At 46.8% G+C, this 25606-nt stretch overlaps 1 protein-coding gene across 1 annotated transcript in view; it reads right to left on the bottom strand.

The window, feature by feature from the left end:
• AFF3 (ALF transcription elongation factor 3) overlaps window positions 1-25606 on the bottom strand; it is a 515483-nt gene that overhangs the window by 156807 nt on the left and 333070 nt on the right. Inside the window, exon 8 of the mRNA XM_074986799.1 lies at window positions 21998-22049. Coding sequence (XP_074842900.1) covers window positions 21998-22049 — 52 coding nt within the window. The remainder of the gene's footprint in view (window positions 1-21997; window positions 22050-25606) is intronic.

Below are 25606 nucleotides of genomic sequence, written 5' to 3'. Positions count from 1 at the left end.
TGAGTATAAAGGTTGCTAACTGGTTCTCAGCTGATAAGATCATGATGAACTATACGCAGGTTTAGACAGTTATAAGGCATTTAGGCCCCTCAATCAATGTAACAATCACTGTTCGCACATAAGCACCCCTCTTACCATTTACAGACATGAATTTGTTTATACAATATATACTGCATATAACTTTTAAGCCCTCAAGGTTCTATTTAGCAGTCAAGTCACCTTTGAATAAATGTTACTCTTCCAGCCAAGTAATTCTGCCGGTCTCTCAGGATGTGCAGCTGAAGAATTGTCTCTCAGTTCTTCTGGGTACTTCCCCACAGCAATAATCACGTAGCACTTTGAGCACTCAATTCTCTCTGTGTTAACATATTTCGAAGGGGTGGTGTCACATGTGCTGTCTTGCCCAGCAGCTACAGGTTGAACCTCTCTAATCTGAGAGGTGACCATCTGTCCCTTATTGGGCGGGATGGCTCCATATTTGGGATGCCAAAAAGGCATCCTGACTTATTTTTCAAAAGGGACTCCTCCCGTATTTGTGCCTGTCCCCCACCCTCTCTTTTCTGCCAGCAGCTTCTACCAGGGCCAGCAGCAGGGGCTACTACTTCCCCGAGGCTCCCAGGGCGGCTGGAAGCTGTGACTTCCCAAGGGCTCCAGGTGATCGCCGGCAGCTACCGCATCCCTGAGGCTCTGGGGGATTGCTGCTTCTCTGGGGCTCCGGGAATTCACCAGTGGCTGCGGCTTCCCTGGGGGTCCCAAGGAGCTCTGGGAGCTGCCACCCCCTTACCAGCTTTCCAGGGCTTGGAGAAGCTGCCCCTCCCCCCACATCTTCCTGTCCCATATTTGGGACAGGGAGATCTGGTCACCCCACTAATCTGGAATGCTCTTGTCTGGCAAACTCTGTAATCTGGCGTGATTTTATTTAGTCAGATGACCACTTATGATGGGTGTGGCCAAGTTTCCTGCAGTCCCATAAGTTTGTTAACAGCCACCAGTCCTGGCTGTCAGTGTTCTGTGCTCTTATTTAGCTGTAATTTACCCCTAAATGTTGTCTAAGAGCCCAGAAAGCAGTGGAAGTGTTGGTAATGTGCTAGAAAGTATTGACCTCCCATCATCTGGCAAATTTTGTTACCTAGCACTGGTCAGGTCCCAAGGGTGCTGGACGAGAGAGGTTCAACCTGTAGTGGTCATGCTCAGAGGAGTGTCCAGGGGTTTCATTTCCTGAGTTGTTCCTACAATTAAAGTTGTTCTCTGAAGTTATAGAAAGGAAGCTCACCTCTAAGTGAAGCTTAATTTAATTTCATGGCCTGTATGATATACTGAAACCATGCTCTTACTCAATGGAACTGCATCCAGTGCAAGAAATAGATGAGAGCATGATATGGTTGTTGTAGACTGAGGATAAAGAGCAGTGGAGCTCCCCCCTCTCAGTTTCTTGCCTTTGTGACAACAAAGCTACAGCTTCCGCCTTTCTGTATGTCTTAAAGTATAACCTTTCCATAGCAGGCTGACCTTTTCTTATACATAGTTCAACCTGACATAGATGGTTTTCTGTAATCTACACAACACACCAGCAAACAGAAGCCTTGAACTTGGCAGCTGGATGTGTGCAGTATTCAGAAACACAGTTAACAAAATGAAAGCATGGTCCTGCAAGCAGTTTTAAGGAGATGGAGTGGGGTGGCAGGCACACTATACTCAGCTGTAATAATTTGTCTGCTCAAACCCTTAGCTTGTAATCCAGAAAAAATGAAATAAAGTGCCCAGTAGTAGCAATTTATTGATAAGGGACAGTATCCCTTCTATTGTGAATCCTTGCAGAATTCTGAGCTAATAATGCTGATTGCTGCTCTTAAACTGGCTTAATCTGATTCTAGATTTATTTTATGATTGACACATGTTGAAAATATACATTTTTTACTAGAATGGTCATTATGAAGAAGCTTATCCCCAAATCCTCAAGAAAATGTCATTCCCAAAGAAAACTCAGCATGAATCAGACGGTTTATAAAAATAAAGACTGCTTACTGTATATCGCATTGTTCTGTTCTTATCATTATACTGAAAAGATTTATCTTGTTCATTGAAGTACTGGGCCTCCGGCTGAGGTGGACTGAGTCTCACGTCCCTGTTGTCCAATACATTCTTTCTCGGATGGGACAGGCTAACCTTCTCTACAAACAGCACTTTCTAATGCTGCACCCAAGGATTGTCTGCAGAACAAGGCATGGAAAGATATTTCTACATGCCATGCCCATGTTATGCTGTCGAGGGGGCACCTGCACCTTACTGATACTGGTGGAGTTCCTGCTGAGTACTTAGACTTTTCATTTATAATTGCATTCCTGGGGCACTGAACACTGACACGCTGAAACTAATGAAAAAGCCCCACTGTTCACTGGGTGAGAGATCACTGATTTTTACTTGGGTAGAACCGATCCTTCAATTTCAAGTCTCAAGTTGTATGTTCGAGAAAATGTGCCGAGAGTATCCTTGTCTCCAGCTACAACTGAATACAAACCACACCCTGAAAAATGGAAGGAGAGAATCCTGAAAACATGCTTCACAAACATAATAAAACCCAACAGCTGGAGGAATTATCACTGTTTTGCTAGAGAAAGTCAATAGACCAGTCAATGAGCAATTTTTTTTACGAGAAATGTTTGCGTTTATCTTTGTAAATCAGAAGCACAACTTAATACAGAAACACTCTGTAATACGACTCCTTAAATCACAGGACATCTGTCCTCATGCAAACTTTTGGCCTGATCAATTTCTAGCTTTGATAGCTTCCTTAACTTCCTGACTCCTGAAACTATCGTGAGTTTCAAATACTTACATTCCACATTTCTTTTGGGAAATGTATTTTGTCTGACTACTAACAAAAGAACGGTATGTTTAAAATCAATGTATACAAGGTACACAATATCATTCCTCTTTAGACACTAAAGTTGTCATAATAATGTGGAAATATTCTTACCCTGAAGAAGGCAGATTCTAGTTGTAGCTTAGCAAATCAAAGACCATTAAACTTGCTTGTAATAGTATCCTCATAGATTCAAAGAGTTATTTGTTCCTCTAGAGTTAAAAAATAATTTCATGCTCTATTGAATGTCAAATTCAAATCCAGAGATTAAGGCAACAGAACTTTCCTAATTTGTGTGGTTAGATATGACAAATTAATTTATCCTGAAACTGTCAGCTAACTACTTTAAAGTTAAAAAAAAAGTCTTAAATATTTATAGCTGAACAGCAGGACTTTTCAAGAGTAGTAAATTCATCTCCATTTTAGATTTCAGTATCTCTCTGTATTTCAGTGGATGGCAAATGAAAGTTATCCAGCAAGCTTATGAAGTGTCTTTTTGAGCTCATCACTTTGTGGGCAAAAAGTTTATTTAGATTTCCTTACTATGGCCTCCATGGTTTTAAAATAATTAAACAGCCCAAGAAGCATTTCATTAAACAAAAAAAAAAAAGATTTTTCAATTAAAGAAAATATGCACCAACAAAGTAGGAAACTAAGGATCTTCAAATACCAAAATCTTTCCATTCCTGGGTGAACTTTTGTGTTCAAATCTTAATAGGATGCCTCCATTAAAAAAAATGGCCCATACTCATGCTAAACAGTCTGTGAAATGGACTTTTTCCATACTATGACCTCACTCTTAGGATTTCTTTTTTGCAAAATCTTAGTTTATTTTGCTTGGCAGCTTGTCTGAATTTGGTCTCTCTCTCTCTCACTCTGTCTTCTACCCACTCCTCTGATTCCCGTCAACTTCATCTTTCTATGAACCCCGATCAGTAGTGATTGAAATTAAAGCTTTTCTTGACCTAAGGTAACTGGTGGGGGAAGAAAGTAACCAATTCATGAGCACCAGCCCAAATACTGAAAAGTTACCTTTGTATTAATTTTCTTTAATAGTGATTTTATTTCATTTTCATTTCTCTTTTCCATAACTCACTGGACAAAACAGGAGTACACTGTGTATCAGTGACAACAGTGTACAAACTGTATATCAAGCAAAACTCCACAGTACTGCAGGGGGTTTTGGACTTCAGACAGCAGTCACCCAGAGTCCAGACTTTCCAAAACCGGTTGCCAAGGGAACAAGGAATCTTAATTCAGCAACAAAAAGCATGTAAGAGTCCAAGCATCAATTTACCATTTTCTTGAGAGCGAGAGAAAGAGAGTACAAGCTAGACCCTGCACACATTTCTGAAAGTAGTTCACGTAAAATATATGTTTCCACAGGCATGTACACCTTCACAATTTCCTGATTAACCACCATGGTATTCAGATGTAGCACAACATTCAAAACACTTTACAATCTCTCCCAAAAGAAGAAGTTGAAGGAAAATAGTAGTAAGATAAAGGGAAAATAAACACATACTTCTAGTTACTTAAAGAAGTACACATTTTCTCCTGTAATACTACATTTTACCTGTTTAAATTGGCCAATTGTATTCTAAGTGAATTTCTTCAAACATAACTAAACCCAAGTTTCACACAATCCTATCAGACTTACCTCTTGGCTGCTTGCATAAAGTTAGAAATAATATTGAATATTGTGGAACATTTCCAAGCTGACAAAATGTGCTCTATACCTTTGTTCACTTAAACCTATTGGCTGCATCTACACTAGCAAGTACATTCGAAATTAACATTGAAAAAAGCTCATCTTTTGAAATTCCCTATGGAGCGTCTGCACACACACACTGGTCTTCCAAAATTAACTTCAAAAGAACAGGACCGTTCCATCAAAGTTGGTCCTCTGTGCCCGTGGTGGGAAGAGCACTCCCTTTCAGAAGACTCTTTCGAAAGAGAGCACGTGTAGATGCTTGGCTTACAGCTATTTTGAAAGAGGGAGTCCTTCCTGGAGCTGATCAGCTGGTGGGCTGGGATGCCACTCACAGCGCAACTGGAGCTCAATGGCTCCTGCGTCTGCCTGCATTTAAAGACACAGGCTCCCACAAACCCCTAGGCAGGAAGCTGAGAGTGTGCTGGTAGCAGGGAGCCCAGGCTGCTCACCAACCAGCACATTGCATTCAGCGATGCTCCAGGCAACCCGCCATGCTGCATGGATCCATGGCCAGCACCCCGGACTCCAGCTCACCCCACGGCCCCCCCCCAAGGACGGCAGGGAGCCCTCATCCAGGAGCTGAGCGAGGCCCTGAAGAGACAGACCCCCTCCTGGGTGGAGGCTGAACTCTGGGACCTTCTCTCCCTCTGGAAACAGGAGGAAGTCCTGCACCAGAGGGGGGGTCTGGTGCATGAATGCAGCTACTTTTGAGAGCCTCTCAAAGGCCCCCACCAGCTGGTGACGCCCACCTGCACCCCAGTGAAGTTGAAGGTGAAGGAGCTCTGGCAGGGGTATTGCAAGGCCTGGGATGTGGCCAGACAGTTGGGGGCAGCACCCACCAGCTGCTCCTACTTTAAAGAACTTGACCGCTTTCTTGGCCCCAAGGAGGCGGGACTCCCGGTTGTTGTCCTGGACATGGCCAAGACAGAGACCAAGCTGGAGCCAGGGATGTAGGGCGAGGGCCACCTAGGACCACCAGCCACCACCAGGCGCCAGTGGACAGTCCAGTGCCTGGAAACCATCAGCAATGATGAGGGCTCAAGTGAGGGGGCCTTCGTCATTGACATCCCTTCTGGGCCATCCAGCCGGGCCCCCTCCACTTGTACCTCACCTGAGTTCCTGGAGGGACCCTCAGGTAGGTGTTGGGCATGTCAGTTGCCCTGCGACTTGGGGAGGGGGCGCTTGGTCCTGCCCAGGGTGGCTGCAGCCCACCCATATGGCTGCCGGCCCCGGTGCAACCTGCATGGCCACACACCCCGGGCCCAGAGGGGACAGCACGTGACATTCGGCCCCACGCAGCCAGGACAGCACCACAGGTCACACAGCCACGGAGGGCTTGGGGGAAGTGGAGGGAAGCCTGCACCCATGCCACCCAAGCAAGGAACTCCGGGATCCAGATGTCACAGGGTCCCGAGGATGAGGAGGGGAGGGGCGGGGATGCAGGGACCATCATGTAGGACTAATGGCAAATTCTTCTGTCTCCACAGCACCCTCCAGCACCCAGCAGCCAGTCGTGCCCTGTCCATGGGCCAGGGAGCCCCATCACAGAGGTGCAGGGGGATCGGCCCAGACCCCGACCAAGGACAGCATAAGCCTCCCAGTGGGCTGTACGCTGGTGCCACCAAGATGGAGAGGAGAATGTGGAGGACCCTGCACACACTGCAGCCCTGCGGCACCTCATCAGCATGCTACAGGAGCGGCAGTGGCAGTAGCTATGGAGCGGTAGGCCTGGGACAGGTTGGCATCCAACTTGGACACCCTAGCCCAGGCTGTGACCACCCATCTGGCCTCGCCTACCACCCCCTCGCAAGTCACTTCCACACCCTCCCCTCCTGCCCCCCCTCACACCCCATCACCCAGCCCTCCTCCAACCTCCCCCCTTCAACCCGGCCACAGCACTGGCCCCCTCCTTCACCTTCCCCCCCCTGCTCCAGCCCCCTCTCCAACCTCCTCCCCTGCACCAGCCAACCCCCACAAGCCTGAACTTGCTGCCCTGACCCCCACCCACCTCCCCCCGGCCAGCCTCCTCCAGCTGGTACACTTGCTTGTGGCCAGGGTGGCCCAGGTGGAGGCAGCTCCCCCTGCCCCACCCTCCCCCCATGCCGACCCCAGTGACACAGTACACATTGCAGCCCAGCCACTCTCCTACCTCCCCGTGTTCCCAGACCAGACCAGCCCTGATGGGGCCCTCAGACACAGGAAGGTAATGGCTCACGCAAGTGACGGAGATCCAGTCCCTTGATTCCTGCTGAGGGTTAAGGCCCCCCACCGTGGCCCTCCTGGGGCATTGCTGTCTGCCTAACCTGGCCCAGGCCACCCCTGTAAATAGTTGCCCCCATCCCCCTGTAATAGTTTGTAAGGTTATGAAGACACACAGCTGGTTGGTAGGTATGTGCTCCACAAAAGCTTTATTTGTGCATAGCTCTGTGTGCCCTGTGTATGTGCTGGGGCGGGGGTCAGGTGTGTGTGCATGGGGGCGGTCATTGTGGCTCTTGGGCAAAGGCCTCATGCACAACCTCCCTTACCCATACCCCATCCCATTGGGCCTGGCGGCATGGGGTGATGAGAGGCCGCTCTTAGCTGCAACTGGCCTTGGTGGCCCATCCCTGCACAAAGGGCTTGTGCTTCGCTTCCACATAGTTGTGTAAGGTACAGCATGTCCCAACCACTGCTAGGACGTTGGGGAGGCCCACTCCAGACTAATTAGGAGGCAGCAGAAGTGCCCCTTGAGGTGGCCAAATGCCCACTCCACTGTATTCTGGGCCCAGGTAAGCCACTTGTTTAAAACATGCTGGGTAGGCTCAGCGTGTCACATATAAGGCCTCATGAGCCAGGCCTGCAGGGGGTAGGCCGCGTCAGCCACAACGCAGGGTGGCACTGTGGTTTTCCTGATAGGGAGCTCCCACCGGGGGCTGTAGGTCCCCTTGCCCATCTGGTGGCCCATCCCGGAGTTCCAGAACACCTTGGCATCATGGGTGTAGCTGGACCAGCACCATGGAATGGTAGCCCTGGCAGTTTGTGTAGGCCCCACCGCTGTGCTCCAGGGCCCAGATGGCACTATGGGTGCTGTCCAGTGCCCTGAAGTTGACATTGCTGCTCTGCAAGAGACACATATCGCAGATTCGGGATCTCTAAAGGAAAAGGACTACACCTTTTTCTGGCAGGGTAAAGCCCGAGAAGAAGCCAGGGAGCTTGGTGTTGGCTTTGCCATCAGAAACACCCTTCTACAAATGGTGGAATTAGTCATGGGTGGATCAGAAAGACTCCTTCAGGTCATACTTCAAACTCGCACCCATCCTGTCCACCTGATCAGCGCTTACGCCCCAACCCTGTATGTGGCACCGGAAGTAAAAGACAAGTTTTATGATGTGCTTAGTGCTGCCATAGCGCAAATACCTGCTCGCGAACAACTGTACATTCTGGGTGACTTCAATGCGAGAGTTGGAGCCGATCGTGACTTGTGGCCTTCCTGCTTAGGCCACTTTGGTGTGGGAAAAATGAATGAAAATGGTCAGCGTCTTCTCGAACTTTGCACGTACCACAATCTGTGCCTCACAAACACATTTTTCCAAACCAAGCCACAGCACAGAGTGTCATGGAGACACCCACACTTGAAATACTGGCATCAACTAGACGTGGTCATCGCTAGACGTGATAACCTCAAAAACGTCCTTCTGACACGCAGCTATCATAGTGCTGACTGCGATACAGATCACTCGTTAGTTTGCTCCAAACTCAAGGTGATTCCCAAGAAGCTTCACTGCTCTAAACCAACTGGAAGGCCCCGCATCGATGCCAGAAAGACAGCTAACTCAGAGAGAGCCGAAAAGTTCAGAGCGACCCTCGAGGAGAATCTGCGCAGCAACCCTGGGGGTGCCGATGTGACATCCAGATGGCAGCATCTGAGGGATACAATGTACAACACGGCCTTGTTGGTGTTTGGAAGAAGAGCTAGAAACACAAATGACTGGTTCGAAGCTAACTCCAATGAGATGATTCCAGCCATCGAAAAAAAGCGCACTCCACTCCTGGAGTACAAACGCTTGCCAAGCCCGAGTACCCTGCAAGCACTCAGAGCAGCCAGAAAAACAGTACAGCACACGGCCAGGTGCTGTGCCAACAACTACTGGTTCGAGCTCTGCAGCAGCATCCAGACCTGTGCTGACTTTGGTAATCTCAGGGGAATGTACGAGGGCATCAGGAAGGCATTAGGACCCACCCAGAACAAGATGGCACCTCTGAAATCCAAATCTGGTGAAGTCATCGCTGACAAAGCCAAACAGATGGAGCACTGGGTCGAGCACTACTCCGAGCTGCACTCACGCGAGAACATTGTGGTCGACTCAGCCCTCGATGCCATCGAACTCCTACCAGTAATGGACGAACTGGACCAGGAACCAACTGTGGATGAACTGAAGAAACCCATTGACAACATTGCAGTAGGAAAGGCCCCGGGCCAGGATGGTATACCACCAGAGGTAATCAAGTGTGCCACGGACACTCTCCTGGAACCCCTACATGAGCAACTGTGCCTGTGGTGAAGAGAGGGAGAGGTTCCACAGGACATGCGTGATGCTAACATCATAACCTTGTATAAGAACAAAGGAGACAGAAGTGACTGCAACAATTACCGTGGAATCTCCCTCCTAAGCATCACGGGTAAACTGTTCGCTCCCATGATCCTCGTCAGACTCCAGAAGATTGCTGAGAGGGTGTATCCTGAATCACAGTGCGGATTCCGCGCAGACAGATCTACCGTCGACATGGTCTTCTCTCTGAGGCAGCTGCAGGAGAAGTGCAGGGAGCAGAGGAAGCCACTCTATATTGCCTTCATTGACCTGACCAAGGCCTTCGACTTGGTCAGCAAGGATGGACTGTTCAAACTGCTCCACAAGATAGGCTGTCCTCCACGGTTACTCAAGATGATCCAGTCTTTCCACAAAGACATGAGAGGAACCGTCCAATACGATGCCACATTATCGGATGCTTTCAGCATCAGGAGCAGCGTCAAACAAGGATGTATCCTTGCTCCGACATTGTTCGGCATCTTCTTCGCACTCCTCCTTAAACAGGCCTTTGGATCTTCAACAGAGGGCATCTTTTTGCACACAAGATCTGACGGGAAACTGTTTAATCTTGCAAGGCTGAAAGCTAAATCTAAGGTGCGGGAAGTCCTCATCAGAGATATGCTGTTCGCAGATGACGCTGCTGTCGTGTCACACACACAAGACCAGCTTCAGAAGCTGCTGGATCGGTTCTCCAAAGCATGCAAGGACTTCGGGCTCTCCATCAGCCTAAAGACGACAAATGTACTTGCTCAGGACGTTGCTGTTTCTCCATCAATCAGCATTGAGAACTATACGTTAGAGGTCGTCCACGAGTTTGTTTACCTCAGGTCCACCATCACTGACACCTTGTCGTTGGACACTGAGGAGGATCGGTAAAGCAGCCACAACTCTGTCCGGACTCAGCGAGAGAGTGTGGAATAACAACAAGCTGTACACTCACACCAAGGTGCAAGTCTACAGAGCCTGCATCCTCAGCACCCTCCTTTACAGCAGCAAGACTTGGACCCTGTACGCCCGCCAGGAAAAGAGGCTGAACGTCTTCTACTTGCGCTGCCTCAGGCGCATCCTTGGAATATCGTGGAAGGACAGAGTGTCCAACACTACCATCCTTGAGCAAGCTGGAATCCCAACCATGCACACCCTCCTCAGGCAGCGGCAGCGCCGGTGGCTTGGCCACATCCACAGGATAAATGATGGAAGGATCCCAAAAGACATCCTGTATGGCGAGATAGCCTCTGGCAAAAGACCTCCCAGATGCCCCCAGCTGCGCTACAAAGATGTTTGCAAGAGAGACCTCAGGGAAGTAGACATCAAGCCAGACAGCTGGGAGGAGCTGGAAGACGATCGCAGCAGATGGAGGCAGAAACTATACAAGGGCCTTCAGAAGGGTGAGTTGAGGATCAGACAGCTAGCAATGGAGAAGCGAACGCACAGAAAGCACAGCAAGGACCTGCCAGACACCCATTACATATGCAACAGATGCAGCAAGGACTGTCACTCTCGTGTGGGTCTTCACAGTCACAGCTGACGCTGCAAATGAGGATGCCAAACGGAACTACGAAGGGCGCGATCCATAGTCTACGTAGACTGAAGGATGCTACTACTACTACTACTACTAGAGCCCTGAAGCAGTTGGGGAACCCCAACTTGTCAAACCCCCTGAGCGTGTCATCGAGGTCCCCAGCACGGATCAGCTGCTGCAGGAGGACCTTGTTCATGGCCTGGACGACCTGCAGGGTGTGAGGGGACAACACATTCCTGAGAGTGGATTGGAGAACTGTGTACTCACCCATCCCCACCACCCTGTCACCGCCCCGTCACCTACAGGGCATTCCTCTCTGGGACACCTTCCTCTTGCCCTCTGTGTGCCCACCCATCCCTGTCCCCACTGTCCTGTCCTTGTTGGGAGTCGCCCCTCTGGTTCCCGATGGTGACCCATTGTTGGGGAGCCCCCTGCCCCTGCAACCCCCCGCCTGTGGTGGGAGTGTGAGCTGAGTATATCTTACCTTGTTAAGGATGGCCCTGACAGTGGCCCTGCCCACCCCGAACTGGGGGCTGAAGGATCAGTGGCTGTGCAGGGTGGCCAGTTTCCATAGGCCAATGGCCACCCTTTTCTGCAGGGGGAGCAGTGGCCTCTTGCAGGTGTCGTGGTGCTGGAGGGCTGGGATGAGGCAGTAGCACAGATCCAGGAATGTCCCCTTGGTCATCCGGAAGTTCTGCAGCCACTGGTTGTCACCCCAGTCCTCCAGCACCAGCCAGTCTCACCAATCCATGCTTGTGGGGTAGCCTCACAAGCGGTGGATGACCTGGGGGACAGGGCGCAGGTGTCGCACCCTGAGGAGAGCCTCTAGGATAGTGGCTACCAGGTTCACCACCTGAAGCTGCTGCAGGACTGCAGCCAGCACACTGGCCACAGCCTTGATGGGATCGGGGGGAGCTGCTCAGGGTCCACGGGGGCACCCCGCAGTGCCTTCTCTGCACAGGCACCCTCTGCATGCCTGTGGAGGGCTAGCCAGCCCTCAGCATGAGGCTCCTGGGGAGGGAACCTTTAAAGGAGCATCTGGCAATGGCCCCAGAAGGGCTTCCCCTCATGCGACCCTGTCAGCAGCATTTCCTGGTCCTTTACCTTTAAAAGGGTGCCCTGGGATGTAGAGATGTTCTCTTTCAAAAAAAGCAGTTTGGCCTTTCAGAAGGGTGGGTCAGACCTTCCATCTCTGTTTGGCTGTGTGGATGCTCCTTTTCGAAAGGCCATCCTTCGCAGTGTATTTTCAAAAGCCGCCCTTTTGAAATCACATTGTAGTGTAGAAATAGCCATTAAGCTTAACTAATTTCCCCATGGCACTGAGTCAAGTGTAGCTCCAGCACTGGCCATACACCATCAACAACCAAGATCTGTGGCACCTGACTCACTAACTTCCTATGGAAGAATAAATCAGGAAGAGAAGATGGCGATGGATTGGACATACCCTTAGAAAACCAACCACCATCATCACAAGGCAAACCTTAGGTTGGAACCCACAAGGAAAAAGGAAAAGAGGGCACCCAAGAAACACCTGGCATAGAAACCTGAAGGCAGACACTAAAAAGATGGGATATTCCTGGTCAGAACTGGAAAAGATCACCCAGGACAGGGGAGGCTGGTGAATGGTTATCAACGGCCTATGTTCCAAGATGTAGGAGTGGAACAGGCTTACTACTACCACTACTACTACCACTCTAATGATTTTAATTAATTTTCTCTGAACCAGGGATGGTAGAGCTAGATAGTAAATGAGTAGCTACTATACCTGGACATTGTCTAGATGTGTTAGTTCCTAGCATGAAAGGAGATGCAAAGTTACTAAGGAACTGTCTACACTACAGTTTTGTTAAAAAAAAGTCAGGTTTCGTAGACAAAACAATGTTCACACAACAGTGCTCCTTCCACTGATATAACTCTCCTGCTATGCTCATGTAAAACCGCTCAACAAGCAGCACAAACCTTTTGCAACACATTTAGAGCTATGCAGTGCCAGAATAAATATTGCGCTTCCAAGTATTGCCCTAAGTGGCCTCCAGAAGATGTTCCAGAACTGCCATCATGGCCATTCTGGTAAGCAATTTCTTCTCTGCTGCCCTGAAGCTGGGTATACAGGCATGCACCTCTCCTTGAAATTCCACTTCCTGTTTGCTCTGTGTGGATGGCTCATATAACATCTTCCCACCTACTCATGCCAGCTTTCTGCCGCAAAACCTCTCCAGGCCTGGCTTACCATAGAGTTGCCAGATCTGTTGGGAATGCGTGGGGAGGAGGTTGGTGCAGCTGCAGTTCTGATCCAGCTTTGGGGACTTTGACACCTACAAGCAGATTGTTCATGGCATGAATGATAAGGGGCCCAAAAGGGACTGGAAGCATTGACAGGCCAAGGCCAAAGATCTGAGGCAGGCATATCAGAAGGCAAGGGTGGATATCTCAGTGGTTAGCACATTGGCCTTGTAAACCCATGATTGTGAGTTTAGCCCTTGAGTGGGCCTTTCAAGGGCCTGTGGCAGGTTAGATTAAAAAAGAAATCTGTCAGCGCTGGTGCTTGGCCTTTCTGTGAGGGCAGGGGACTGGACTCCAAGATCTCTTATGGTCCCTTCTAGCTCCATAGGATATGTATAAGGGACGTCAACTACCATTCTCGCGTGGCTCCAAAAACATGCAGCTTCTACAAGGAGCTGTGCACCATCCTCAGCAACACCCCGCCTCCAAACCCAAGAGCCCCCTGGATATTTTGTGGGTACTGGAAGCAGCAGTCAGAAGAATCAACCTTGAGGACAAAGTGATGGATGAGGAAGTTGCATTGAAGGAGGATGTGAGAAAGGGAACAAGGTCATCCAATGGCACGAGGAGCCAGGTCCTCTTTTTGATTCTGGAGGAGTTTGACTCTTCAAGAATCTGGCATGCCTGAAGCCAGAGAAGAGAGTTCCGGTAAGTACTTATTTTGCTTCAGTTGTGCTTGGTGACATGAGGTAGAGGAGAAAGTGATGATTTGCACAGTGGCATAGCTACTCAGCACACAATGCCTGTTCTGTTGATGCTACAGCACTAGTTGTGGGGGTGTTCTCCAACACAAGGAATGTTGTATGACCATGCATGAGGAATAAAACTGCAGCAGTTCATGATTAGGGACATAATTAAATTTACTTAATTCTGTAGTGTAGCCATGGCCTAAGGAACAGAATATGCTTGGAAAAAGGTGGGGATATTGTTTAAATTTGCCACTGGAAGGTTTATGGTTCTCCCCTTCCCCTGATTTTGAGATGGTTAAGATGTAGGATCATCCACTGGAAAAAAATGTCTAACCAGAAAACAGCACCGAAGAAGTGAACTTCTCCAATTCGGCCTTCTCTCTCCCCTGCTTTCATCTTCCTTAACATTTCTCACACAGCTACCATGTGCTTACCATTTTGAGCAGAAAAAATAATTAATACAAAAGTCCTTATTGTTGTTGCTCCTTGCTAGTTTACCTAAATCTCTAAGACAGATTCAGCCTTGGTAAAACTTTTGCCAAGTGGCTCTGCAGGATTGGAAGAAATTTGGTTTGCTGGGATTTAGAGTCACAGTAGATCTTTGTGGACTATTGGTAACATTGTAACACACACTACAATTCCAAAAATATGTGCTAACGGGAGGCCTAGACCCCACCAGAACTGTACGCATCAATACAGTGCCAACTAGAAGCTCTGACGCAAACTTTAGTTCAGCTATTATGGTACTTAGACAAGGAAGTTACTGAAAAGTATAGGTTTTTAAGTGCAAAAGTGTGTGTGTTTGAGGGTAATTCTTTGGGAGAAAGAAGACAGAGAAGAAATTCTTTCTGGGAATTTGGAAGCTCAGTAATATATTTTACAAGCTCTAGACAGCCTCACAGGACTGGATGAGCAGACTGAAATAAAATATGGCACTGTTAGAAGGTTAGCCTGTCAAGTAGCTGTTGGGAAAACAGGTAGAACAGTGAAGCAAAGACAGCCTTTTTCTACTGCCAGGTACCTGGTTCACAGATAAACACCAGAGTTCAGCCTTCACAATTTTTAAGATCTCCATCACTCTGAGAAACACTAGCTTCACTTGTTATAAAAAGGTACAACTTTTTCTGTAGGCTATCTGAGACACGTCTCAAAAACCGCACAGGCAGATATTAAAAGTGGTGACACAATACAAAGTTGTCTTCAGAAGAAAAAAACTCCCTGAGATCAGCTTAAACTATGTCATTTTCAGTAGTCCAGGCCCTCAAGGGAGCACATCTTCACTCTGCCAGCCCCTCCTCCACCCAGTGCAGGGCCTAACCCAGCTATCCAACGCAGCCTTCCCTCGCTGTACCAGCTCCAGCCCCTTCTCTAGCCGGTGTGGGCCCACCTCAGCCACCTCAATGAATCCCCCCACCTTGCCAGCCCGAGCCGCTCCCCCAGCCAGCACGGGGCCCATCCTATCCCCCAACAGAGCCCCCTGCACCATGCCAGGCCACCCCTTGCCCAGGAAGGGGCCCAGCCCAGCCTCCCCCCCGCCCGGCCAGCGCAGGGCCTAGCCCAGCCCCCGCAATGGAGCCCTCCTCCCCACCATGGCAGACCCACTCCTCCCCTGGCCAGCACAGGTCCCAGCCCATGCACTTTGGAGGTGTACAGTAATCCCCCCAAATACGCGAGGGTTGCACGGAATGCAACCCTCGCATACCCTGAATTTCACGTAAGTTGGGGGCTTGGGTGTTGCGTTTGGGTGTGGGACAGGAGCAGGAAGGGTTAAGCCTAGGGTGGGTTAGGGCTGCAGGGAGTGTGTTGGGGGGGTGAGTTGAGCAAGGTTCATGGGGATTGGAGCCTGGGCTGTAAGGGTTGGAGCTAGGGCAGGGGGGTTGGGGCTGGGGCACACGGCAGAGGCTGGAGCTGGGGCACACTGCAGAGGCTGGAGCTGGGGCATGCGGCAGAGGCTGGAACAGGAGGCTGCGGTGGTGGCTGGAACGGGGGGCTGTGGCAGTCGCTTGAGCCAGGGCATGTGGTGGCTGGAGCCCTCCCCCCGAAGCACTCAGGGGAAGAGCCGGCTGCTGCCAGCTCTGTACCCCTTTGACAGGTGGATCTCCTCCCTCCCCACACCTTGGCATCTGCCTGGGGCTGTAGTTTCCGGGGTCCCCCTCCAATCACGCTAATGGGAGATATGTGCATGTTGAATGCATGCATCTTGAGGGTTTACTGTATACAGTATGAATTGGGGGTCAGACGTGTAACAGCAGGGTTACATACTCTGGATCCACGTACACTGAGACCTTATTGTATTACAAATTTTTGTCTAGAGCTTTCTTCCAACTTCCAGTAATTAAGCACTTGCACGAGCATGTGCTGTTGAATGTGTGACAATGAATCACACGTGGGATAGGTGAAGCTGTTGTGGATGTAACAGGATGTGAATTAGAACAACAAAAAGTTCTAAAAGAACACGATACGGTATCTCTAAACACATTCTTTTACCAGGATTGTTTTGGGGAGTTTACAAAGCCAGTGTTTGAAACTACAGAAAGAATTTGAAGCTGGTCAGGATTTTTTCTTCTTACAGAAAATTTAAACAACAACAACAAAAAATTCACTCACATCAAAATATTCTTTATCTTCCCCTTTTTTTTACTTTTTATCAAGAAAATAAACATATTAAAGTTTATGGCAGCCAAACATTGAATATTTTACCTGAAAACTGCCAAAAAGTAAAAAAAAAAAAGAAAAAAATCAGACAATAACTGCTCATCTTCTGTGTGTGGGGGGAAAGGGGGTTGGGGCAATATAGGTTCTTCTGACGTTTTTTGAAATGGAAACTTTCTGCAAAAGTATTCAGTTTTTTTGAAAACCCATTCAAACAACAACAACAAAACCTACCAACCAAAACCAAAACCAAACCAAACCAAAGCAAACTAACAATAAAACTAAAACATTGGCAGAAAATTTTCAACCAGCCAGAAAACCCAACCAACCAATCAACTTTCTTTGGAATTTACAGCTTTTAAACATACAGGCTATGTCTACACTAGAGGGTTTTGTTGGCAAAACAGCTGTGCTTCCGGGTGGCTGTTTTGCTTAAAGACTGTCTGGGCAGTGTGGCAGCTGTCTGTCAACAAAGGGGATTGCTCTTGCGATCTTCTTGGCAGTTTGGCCACGATCTGTCAACAGAAATTTTGTTGGAAGATATCTTCCGACAAAAGCTTCTGTCAACAAATCCCTGTAATCTAGCCATAGCCTCAGTGAAGCTTCGGTTAGGTGATTCATCAACATCTATGCATAATAATATGATGTAAAGTGAAGCTACTCAGATCTAGAGTGGTTTTGCTTTTAAAAAATCCACTTAAGTACGGCTTGCCTAGTTAGGCTGCTGCCTGCACATTGTTGTTGATATCCTTCAGTGTGCAGAGAGCTGAGAAGCTGGTTTAGAATGAGCAGAGGTACAAGACAAAGAGATCTGATATCGCCGAGTATCTTCAAGTTGCACCTAGAGAGTACAATTGACAAGATCAAGGAAGAAGCAGAAGGAATAAAGGTGCAAAGGATGAGAATTAACTTGAGGTTCGTGGACAATATAGTTATCATCGAGGAAGATGAAGAGAAGCTGGTGAGAATGATGAAGGTGCTAAATGAGGAAGGGAAGTGGTATGGACTGATTATGAACATTGATCAAATGAAGACAATGCTATTTGGATATGAGGAAATAGGAAAGAAGACAAGCATTGATGGGATCAAACTAGAAACCATAGAAGTTCACGTATCTGGGGAGCAACATGATGTATGATCTAGATTGGAAGAAGGAAATAGTAACTAGAATAGCGAAAGCAAGAATGAGTTTCAAGGATAATATCTGGAAAAGCAAAGCAATTAGCTTAGGAATGAAGCTAAGCATCTTGAAAACATATATTCAGCAGCATGTTGTACTGATGTGAGATGGGTGATAATGAAAGATTAGAAGAGAATGATATTGGCATTCAAGAGGAGTTGTTATAGAAAGATCCTGAGAACAGGATGGATGCAGAAGGTCACCAATGAGGAATTAGACAGGAAGATACAGCCGAAAGAACCCATCGCAGAAGGTTATACAATGGAAGCTACAGTTATTCGGGCATATCTGCAGAATGAACAACGAGTGAAAAGTCAAGACCTGCGGTATTTGGCATAGTTGATGGCTCAAACAGGACAGGCAGACCCCACAGAAAATGGCAAGATGATATAGTAGATTGGAGTGATTGTGGATTGTGTGGAGCTAGTCTACAGAATCTAAACCACTCTGCACTTGACAGGGAAAGACAGAAGGAAATAGTGAGGGAGGTATTGGACACCAACGGGTGCTGAGCCCATTGTTATCGATGATGATGATGCCTAGTCAAAAGTAACATGAATCCATTTAGAAAACGTGAAAAAAAACTTCTGGTGTCCTTAAGTCTGTCTTAATGGCTGCACATGTCAATGTAATCTATATGCAGAATGATAGCTCCTTTTATAGTCTTGGGTAATCTGGAAACTAACATTTGCCTCAATATATCCGTATCACTAGAATAAATACCCTTATTCATCTCCTTCTGGGGTAGAGGAAGGCGGGGAGGGTCCTTCTGAGAGCTAGTCAGTAAATGAATGTTTATAAAGCTCTCTAAGTGGTAAATATTATTACCGGAGTTAATTCATGCAGAAACATAACTAGAGAGTTAATACAGACAGAAATAAAACATGTTTAACATTGGTTGTGTGTTTACTAAAAATATCCTGCAGCATTCTTTGTTTTGAAAGGTTACAGATACTATCTTTGGTCAAGTGACTCAGGAGAAATCCAATCAGGTTATGTGATAGTTTTTGTTGTTCTGGAGCACACTGGCTAGGCAGGGGTAGTCTCTGAGGAAGTCTATGTAAATGTTCAATTCAGTGTTTCTGCAGGATTCAGAAGAGTGATAAACCTGTCCCTTTGGAGCTGTCTGAATAATGTTTGGAGGGTGGCAGTACATTCAGACAAAGAATGTCATTGTAGCCATGTGCAGTGGATTTGTACCTGTGGCTTTTAACAATCAGAAAAAATACTTTTCATAAGAGAAAAATAAAAGCAATTAACTTGCTCCTCCTGTTTTTTTTCTATCTCACTTTTATCAAACCCAATGTGACCTGTTCTCTGTGTGTGTGTGTGTGTGTGTGTGTGTGTGTGTGTGTGTGTGTTTTTTTTAAAGAGGAGAATTCTTTAGATCTCTGTACTGCTTCTTCCTCTCAGACTCAGGAATGCCATTTGCTCTCTATGGAGACCAGCAGCCTCTTTCAAGACTCCTACTTGATTGTTCCAAAATCTTTCCCAGGAGCAGTAATTCATAAAAAATAGTCACAGAGAGGTAGCTGAGTTAGTCTGTATCTTCACAAGTCCTCCCCTCCCACAAAGAATTGTGGTCCCTTCACTCCACCAGCTAAACACTCCTTAAAATTAATCTAAATGGTTTTCTCAGCCTGGCTTCAGTCTTTGCAGGTTCTGGGCTCTGATGTGAAGGTTCATATGCTGGCTGGGCATTTTCAATATTTCTTTGCCAGTTGCAAAACTGGTCTGGGTGATATCTCTTGACTACAAGTTACAATGAGCTGTAGGATGAGACAAAGTCAATTGTTGTATACTAGTTTGTGTGTGTGTGTGCACACATGCATAGATTGTGGTGTCCCAATGTATTATCCCCGGTGTACTTTTTAATACATGGTACAATCTACTTTATTCCTAATTTTTAAAAACCTTAATATGCAAAAGTGTCCAAAGATCAAGGTAAAAGTTATCTAATGGATTGGGTCAGCACTGACGTAAATCAGGAGAAAATCCATTAAACTAAATGGAGCTGCACTGATATAAAATCAGCATCAGTAAAAGGAGACTAAGGCACAGCTCTTTGTGCTCACATGCACACTAACATTATTTATATGTGCGTCATTATAACGTGCTGGCACTCGGCTTTCTGTTAAACAATCTAACTGTGGCTGTTTTTGCTTTCTCCTTTTTCTCTTTCCCATTCTCTCCTGCTTATTTTTCTTTCCTGCTGCCTTATTGTGGCTCTTCCACTATATTTCAACCTCTTATTCTCTTTTCCTCTCTGCACCTTAATCTATCTCTTCCCTATCTTCCCCCACTTTCTGTTTAAAAACTACTTCTGCCATGTCCTTTTAGACTCTCCTTTCTTCTTTTTCTCTTTTTCACACTAACAATAGTCATAAATATAATTGCTCCCATTTAAAGGGTTACTGTTTACCTACAGACACGACAGCTTTTCCCACTTAAAACAAGAATAAACATCGGTATTTCAGTTTCTGCTATTTGGTCATTATTCACAACTGGTAATAATATAATGGTGACCCTGTAAATGTATTACATTAGAAAACATGTAGTATGTTAGCAAACAGCTCTTATAGTGATAGACTCAAGGAGCTCAATCTATTTAGATTAACAACGAGAAGATTAAGAGGTGAGCTGGCTATACAAGTACCTACATGAGGAACATATATTAAATAACGGGCTCATTTATCCAGCAGAGAAAGGTATAATATGATCCAGTGACTGGAAGTTGAAGCTAGACAGATTTGGGCTGGAAATATGGCACAACAACAGTGAGCACGGTCAGGCACTGGAACAATATACCAAAGGCTGCAGTGGATTCTCCATCAATGACAATTTTAAATCAAGACTGAATGGTCTTCTAAAAGATACATTCTAGCAATTACTTTGAGGGAGTCCTCTGGCCTGTGTTATACAGGACAGACTAGATCACAACAGGACCTTTTGACATTGGAATCTATGACTCTATGAAGTAGAATAGTTTACAGTTTCAATGGGACCACTCATTGGGTAAGGTACTATTCAATATGAATAAGGACATCACAATGTGGTCCAATTTATTTAATAAAGCCCACTATTGACACTTTATCTAGTCTGCTGCAAACACATGTAGGAATTTCTGCATTCACACAACACAACTTACACAACTTCAATGAAATTTTTCTAAAAAGAATTATAAAATCCTTTGTATGTAATCCCACTAAACATATGACTCAGCCGTAAGATTACATCAAAGGACGGTGTATGCTCATGTTTTAAATATTAAATGTCAGCAAAAATAAATGTTCATTTCTTCACAATACCTCAAGGTGGCATTAAAACTTTTCCTTTAAGTCTTTATTGTTTTATTATTTTTTTTAAATGGTAGCTATTGGAAGCATTCTGTATCAACACACATTAACCATTCCCAACAGTCATATTACAAGAAGGCATAAAACCACTAGTGCTCTGTTTATTAAACATGTTTCACTAAATATAATATATTGTAATTATATTCTACAGCAAAATCTACAGGACGAGCCATTTGTAGATCATGTCAAATGTTTTCTAGATTCATTTCCAGAATATTTAAAATATACACTTATATAAGAAATCAGAACATTCAACAATCACACCTATTGTACCATCTGGGGCTATTTTTGGCCACGAAACAAAAGGTGACAGTGTAAAACTTACATGACTTAACACTCTGAATTTAAATAACAGGAGCCAGAGGATACAAATTCCAGATAAGACATTTGCTAAAATTCACGACTGCACTTCCAAAAGAATTTCACCGCCATTCAAACAGGATTAAAAGGGTGAGCGATTTTGTAGAAATTCAAACCTCCCCTAACTCATGTGAGAGAAATCAAGTTTGCTGATCTAGCCTGTAGAATGTGTGTGTCCCCCCCGCCTCAGAAAAGCTGGTTCATTCTGGTAACAGTAAATCAGTTAGTTCCATTGTACACTTTAAAAAAAAAGCATCAGGACTTCTACTGTCGCATTAAAGTAAAGGTGAACACAGATATACTGCAAGTGCCTGTTCCCATCTGTTTCTCAACGGTTTCTGTTAATTCAAAAACATCAACAAAATCGTGAGAGACCAGAGGTGGCTGTAATTGGATTTCGAGTAATTCAGAGGTGAAGTTGCAGACTGCAGTCTTTTAAAATTACAACAGTACATCAAAGGCATAGGTGGCATGATTATCTTCTGGAAAATGTGAAAATCTTCTACAGCTGTAAGGTAATGTTGGACATCTCCAGTTGTAAAAGCTAACCTCACTCACTCACTCCAGCAAAAATAATTTAATATTTATTCAGCTTGATACAGAGCTGTCTCACTTTTCAAGATCTCTCATATTAAGGATGCTAATGATTTCTGAACAATTAACTATTCATCATTACTTAAAAGCCTTTTAAAGAGAAGCATCAGTGAAAGAGCTTAATTTTAATGAAAACAAACAGACAAACACTATTTGACATGGCAAGGAGATAAAACACAGCAATCATCTCTGATCACAAATATAAAACTGACTTACGATGTATGTGATGCACTGTTTTCTGGATTCTTCGGCTCAGCATCACCTTTCCCTTAATAAAGAAGAAAAATAATACGAAAAAAAGACTATAAAAATCTTTATGGCATTAGAGGTCAATACATTATCATGCTTACTTTACCACTTTCAAAGTGTACAGAAGAATGCTTTTAAAATATCTTAAGGTAGGTAGCTGGGGTGCTACCTCAGAACTTGGAAACTGGGAGTTAACATCAGCATGACATGTCTTGTCTTTAGGAGAAAGTTGTAAAGCAGGCCCGGCAATTTCATGACTATCGGATTCCTAGTAAGAAGGCAGGAAATTCTCTAAGGACAGAATGCCTGGGAGTCTCAGTCCCTATAGACCTGAGGTGACTGATCAGTCTGCTGGGTTTTGGGGTCTCTTCCTTCCCCCACCCCAAAAATTAAACCATTTGATTCACCTTATGTGTTGCAAATACTCTCTCTGAGCAATCATTGGAACGCCAGTGTTAGGCAGTCCCCCGTCCTAACATAGGTGTGCAGGGTATGCAGCTGTATTTTGGCCAGGCTACCCAGAACTTGATTTAAGAGGCCTGCGTGACTGAGCAGCTGCTGCTCTACTTTGCAAAAGAGCAGGTGAGGAGAAGGCAGAGAGGCTCAAAAACCAGATGGACCCTTGTCTCTTTTCCGCCGTCAAGTCCTCCCTAGAAGGGCTGTCTGGATCCACTCTGGGAAGTCAGATGCACCTTTTCAGGCCCCAGTAAATTACTTCCCCTTACTTGTAAAAATAGAGAGGCCCAATCATAATTGTACCTGGATCCCCTTCCAGGACAATGGTCACATATGCTGCCCCTTGCATGGGGCTGTAGGTCACTGCCCTAAACTAGGGGCCCTTGAGGAGAAACATGGTTGGTTTGAAAGCCGTGAGAGTTGGATTTTTGTTTTGTTGTCAGTATTGTTGAAGCACAAGACTTCTCTGTGTTTAGGCGGCTAACATTCAGCGTTATTGAATTCAATAAGGCAACAGATGAGCCAAACTGGACACGAGTAAAACCAAGTAAAGCAAGGCTGCTCGATGCAGCTAACTCTAGTATTTTATACCCTTACACAAACAAGCCCACTGTCAGAGGCAATTAGTTAGAGAATCATAAATCACTTTCCAAAGAGAAACCGTTATCAGCAAGGAAAAACAGGTACAAGGGAGCTGGATCCCCAACTCCAAACAGTCCATTAACGCATTCCATAGAGCTCATCCTCCCAGCCATTCCCAAACAAGTCAAGGAAACAAGTCAAGTCAAGTACAGGCTCTTGTGTGCGTGCAGAAGTAAGAGATGTGAAATGGCTTCTATACAAGATAGCTTCCACAGTATTGTACCACCTTGCTTGTACATCATGTATAGTCTGAAGGCGAAAATTTGTTTCTATGCCAGCCAACAGCCCAGGCACTTGTCTTTTCAATGGTTGCTGATGTGCTGTTTACACGCATGTTCCTGATGATGAAGAGCTTGAGTGTGACTACCTTACATATGGGACCAGTGTTTCACTGTTCAGCTTATATGCGTTTTGACAAATCAAAATTCATTTGTGTTCTGTGAAAAAAGGGCAACATGCTTTCCCTTCTCAAATTGTTTAAATTTTTCTTGTGTGATGCACCTGATTCATACCCCTTAAGCTCAACAGAAAATTTCTCATCAAATACAAAAGAGGCTTTGGTTCAGACCCAAGACATTACAAGAATTTCCACCTTACATATTAATTGATCTTGCCAGAGCTCTCAAGCTTCATTTCCACTAAATCAAAGATGGAAGGACTTAGGGTATGAAATGAATCTCTGAGGAGAAATAGTATCCTTTCTGAAGTCAATGGGAGGTTTGCTATCAACTCAAATGGATTTCACGCTGAGTATTTTCACAGCACAATCTTGAAACAAGCTGAAATTCAAGATAATTATGGTTTTAGGAGCAGAGGTCCAGGAAAGGAGCTTTTGGTTAGTTTACACACTTGCTCCATGGTGTTTTGGTAACTGCAGCAGATGTTTATAGGCTTTCTAGGGTTGCGGAGAGAGTTTCACTGAAACATTGCTTAACTTTGGGAAGGAGAGGAAAAATCAGTTTCTTATCACCAAATCACCCTTTGAAATCAGACCCATGATTTTACACCAATCAGAAGGCAAATGTTAACTACATGATCACGAGTTTTTTTATATAATTATATTGTGCTTTCAAACGATTCAACACCATATGAGCCTATTTTAGATATCTGATTAAGACAAAGAGCTGTTGAAGTTATTGCTAAAGGCAACAATGGCCGCGTCTACACGTGCCGGCTACTTTGAAGTAGCGGCGCCAACTTCGAAATAGCGCCCGTCATGGCTACACGTGGAGGGCGCTATTTCAAAGTTAACATCGACGTAAGGCGGCGAGACATCGAAGTCGCTATCCCCATCAGGAGATGGGAACAGCGCCCTACTTCGACGTTCAACGTCAAAGTAGGGAATGTGTAGTCGTTGCACGTCCCGCAACATCGAAATAGTGGGGTCCGCCATGGCGGCCATCAGCCGAGGGGTTGAAAGACGCTCTCTCCAGCCCCTGAGCTCGATGGTCGCTGTGTGCAGTGGCCCCTTAAAGCTCCCCGCCCCCTGCCTTCCTGTGCAGGAAGCTGAGAGAGCGTGCAGGTGGCAGCACTGCCACGCAGCTAGCCTGCACGCTCTTCTGCAGCCAGAAAAACCCCCCAGCGCTGTGATGGCTGCCCCCCAGTCCCCTTGTGCCCCCAGGGCACGCCCCCAAGGGGAGCCAGGGCTCCCAGCCCAGCAGCCAGGCGGGGAAGCGGCAGTAGGGCCCCTCCTGGACGGAGGCCGAGCTTTGGAACCTGCTGGGGCTCTGGAGCGAGGAGGAGGTGCTCCAGGCAATGGGGAGCAAGAGGCGGAACGCGGATGCATTCGCTTGGCTGGCCGAGGGCCTGGCCGCCCGGGGTCACCCTGCCCGCACTCTGGATCATGTACGCAGTAAAGTGAAGGAGCTGTGGCAGGGTTACGCCTGGGCCCTGGATGCGGCCGGCCGATCTGGGGCCTCCCCCGTCGCTTGCCCCTTTTACAGGGAGCTCAGGGCCATCCTGGGTCCCCGGCACACCTCCTGCCCTCCAGCCACTCTTGATACCTCAGCCGAGGAGCCCCAGCAGGCCCCGGAGGCGGAGTCCACCCCGGAGGCAAGCCCCGCACCCCGGGGGCCCCCCCAGGAGCCCACCCCCGGGGCACCGGAGCAGGAGGAGGAGGAGGAGGATGGGGACTCCTCCTCCAGTGACGCCGGCCTGCACATCATCCTCCCATCCAGGAGCTCCAGCAGGGCATCCGCCCACTGGGTGTCCCCCAACCATGGGAGTTGACCATCAGGTATGTACCCCCCCGGTGCACACCCCCGGGGTTGAGGGGCGGGGGTAATAGATATGACCAGGGCCCTCCACATGCCCAGATGACCATGGCCCCAAGGACAGCAGTGGCATGTCCCTCAGAAGAGTGCATCAGCCCCTGCCCCTCAGCACGACAGTGCCATGCCCCATCCCCGGGGCCAGGGGGAGTGGAACCTCTAGGGTCCCCCGGGGGGAGGGGGTGGGAAATCCATCAGCAGCAGCAGC

This window comes from Carettochelys insculpta, chromosome 1, assembly GCF_033958435.1.
Source record: "Carettochelys insculpta isolate YL-2023 chromosome 1, ASM3395843v1, whole genome shotgun sequence".
Taxonomy (NCBI): domain Eukaryota; kingdom Metazoa; phylum Chordata; order Testudines; family Carettochelyidae; genus Carettochelys; species Carettochelys insculpta.
Note: the sequence above shows the minus strand (reverse complement) of the source record. Positions and strands in the feature narration are given on the sequence as shown.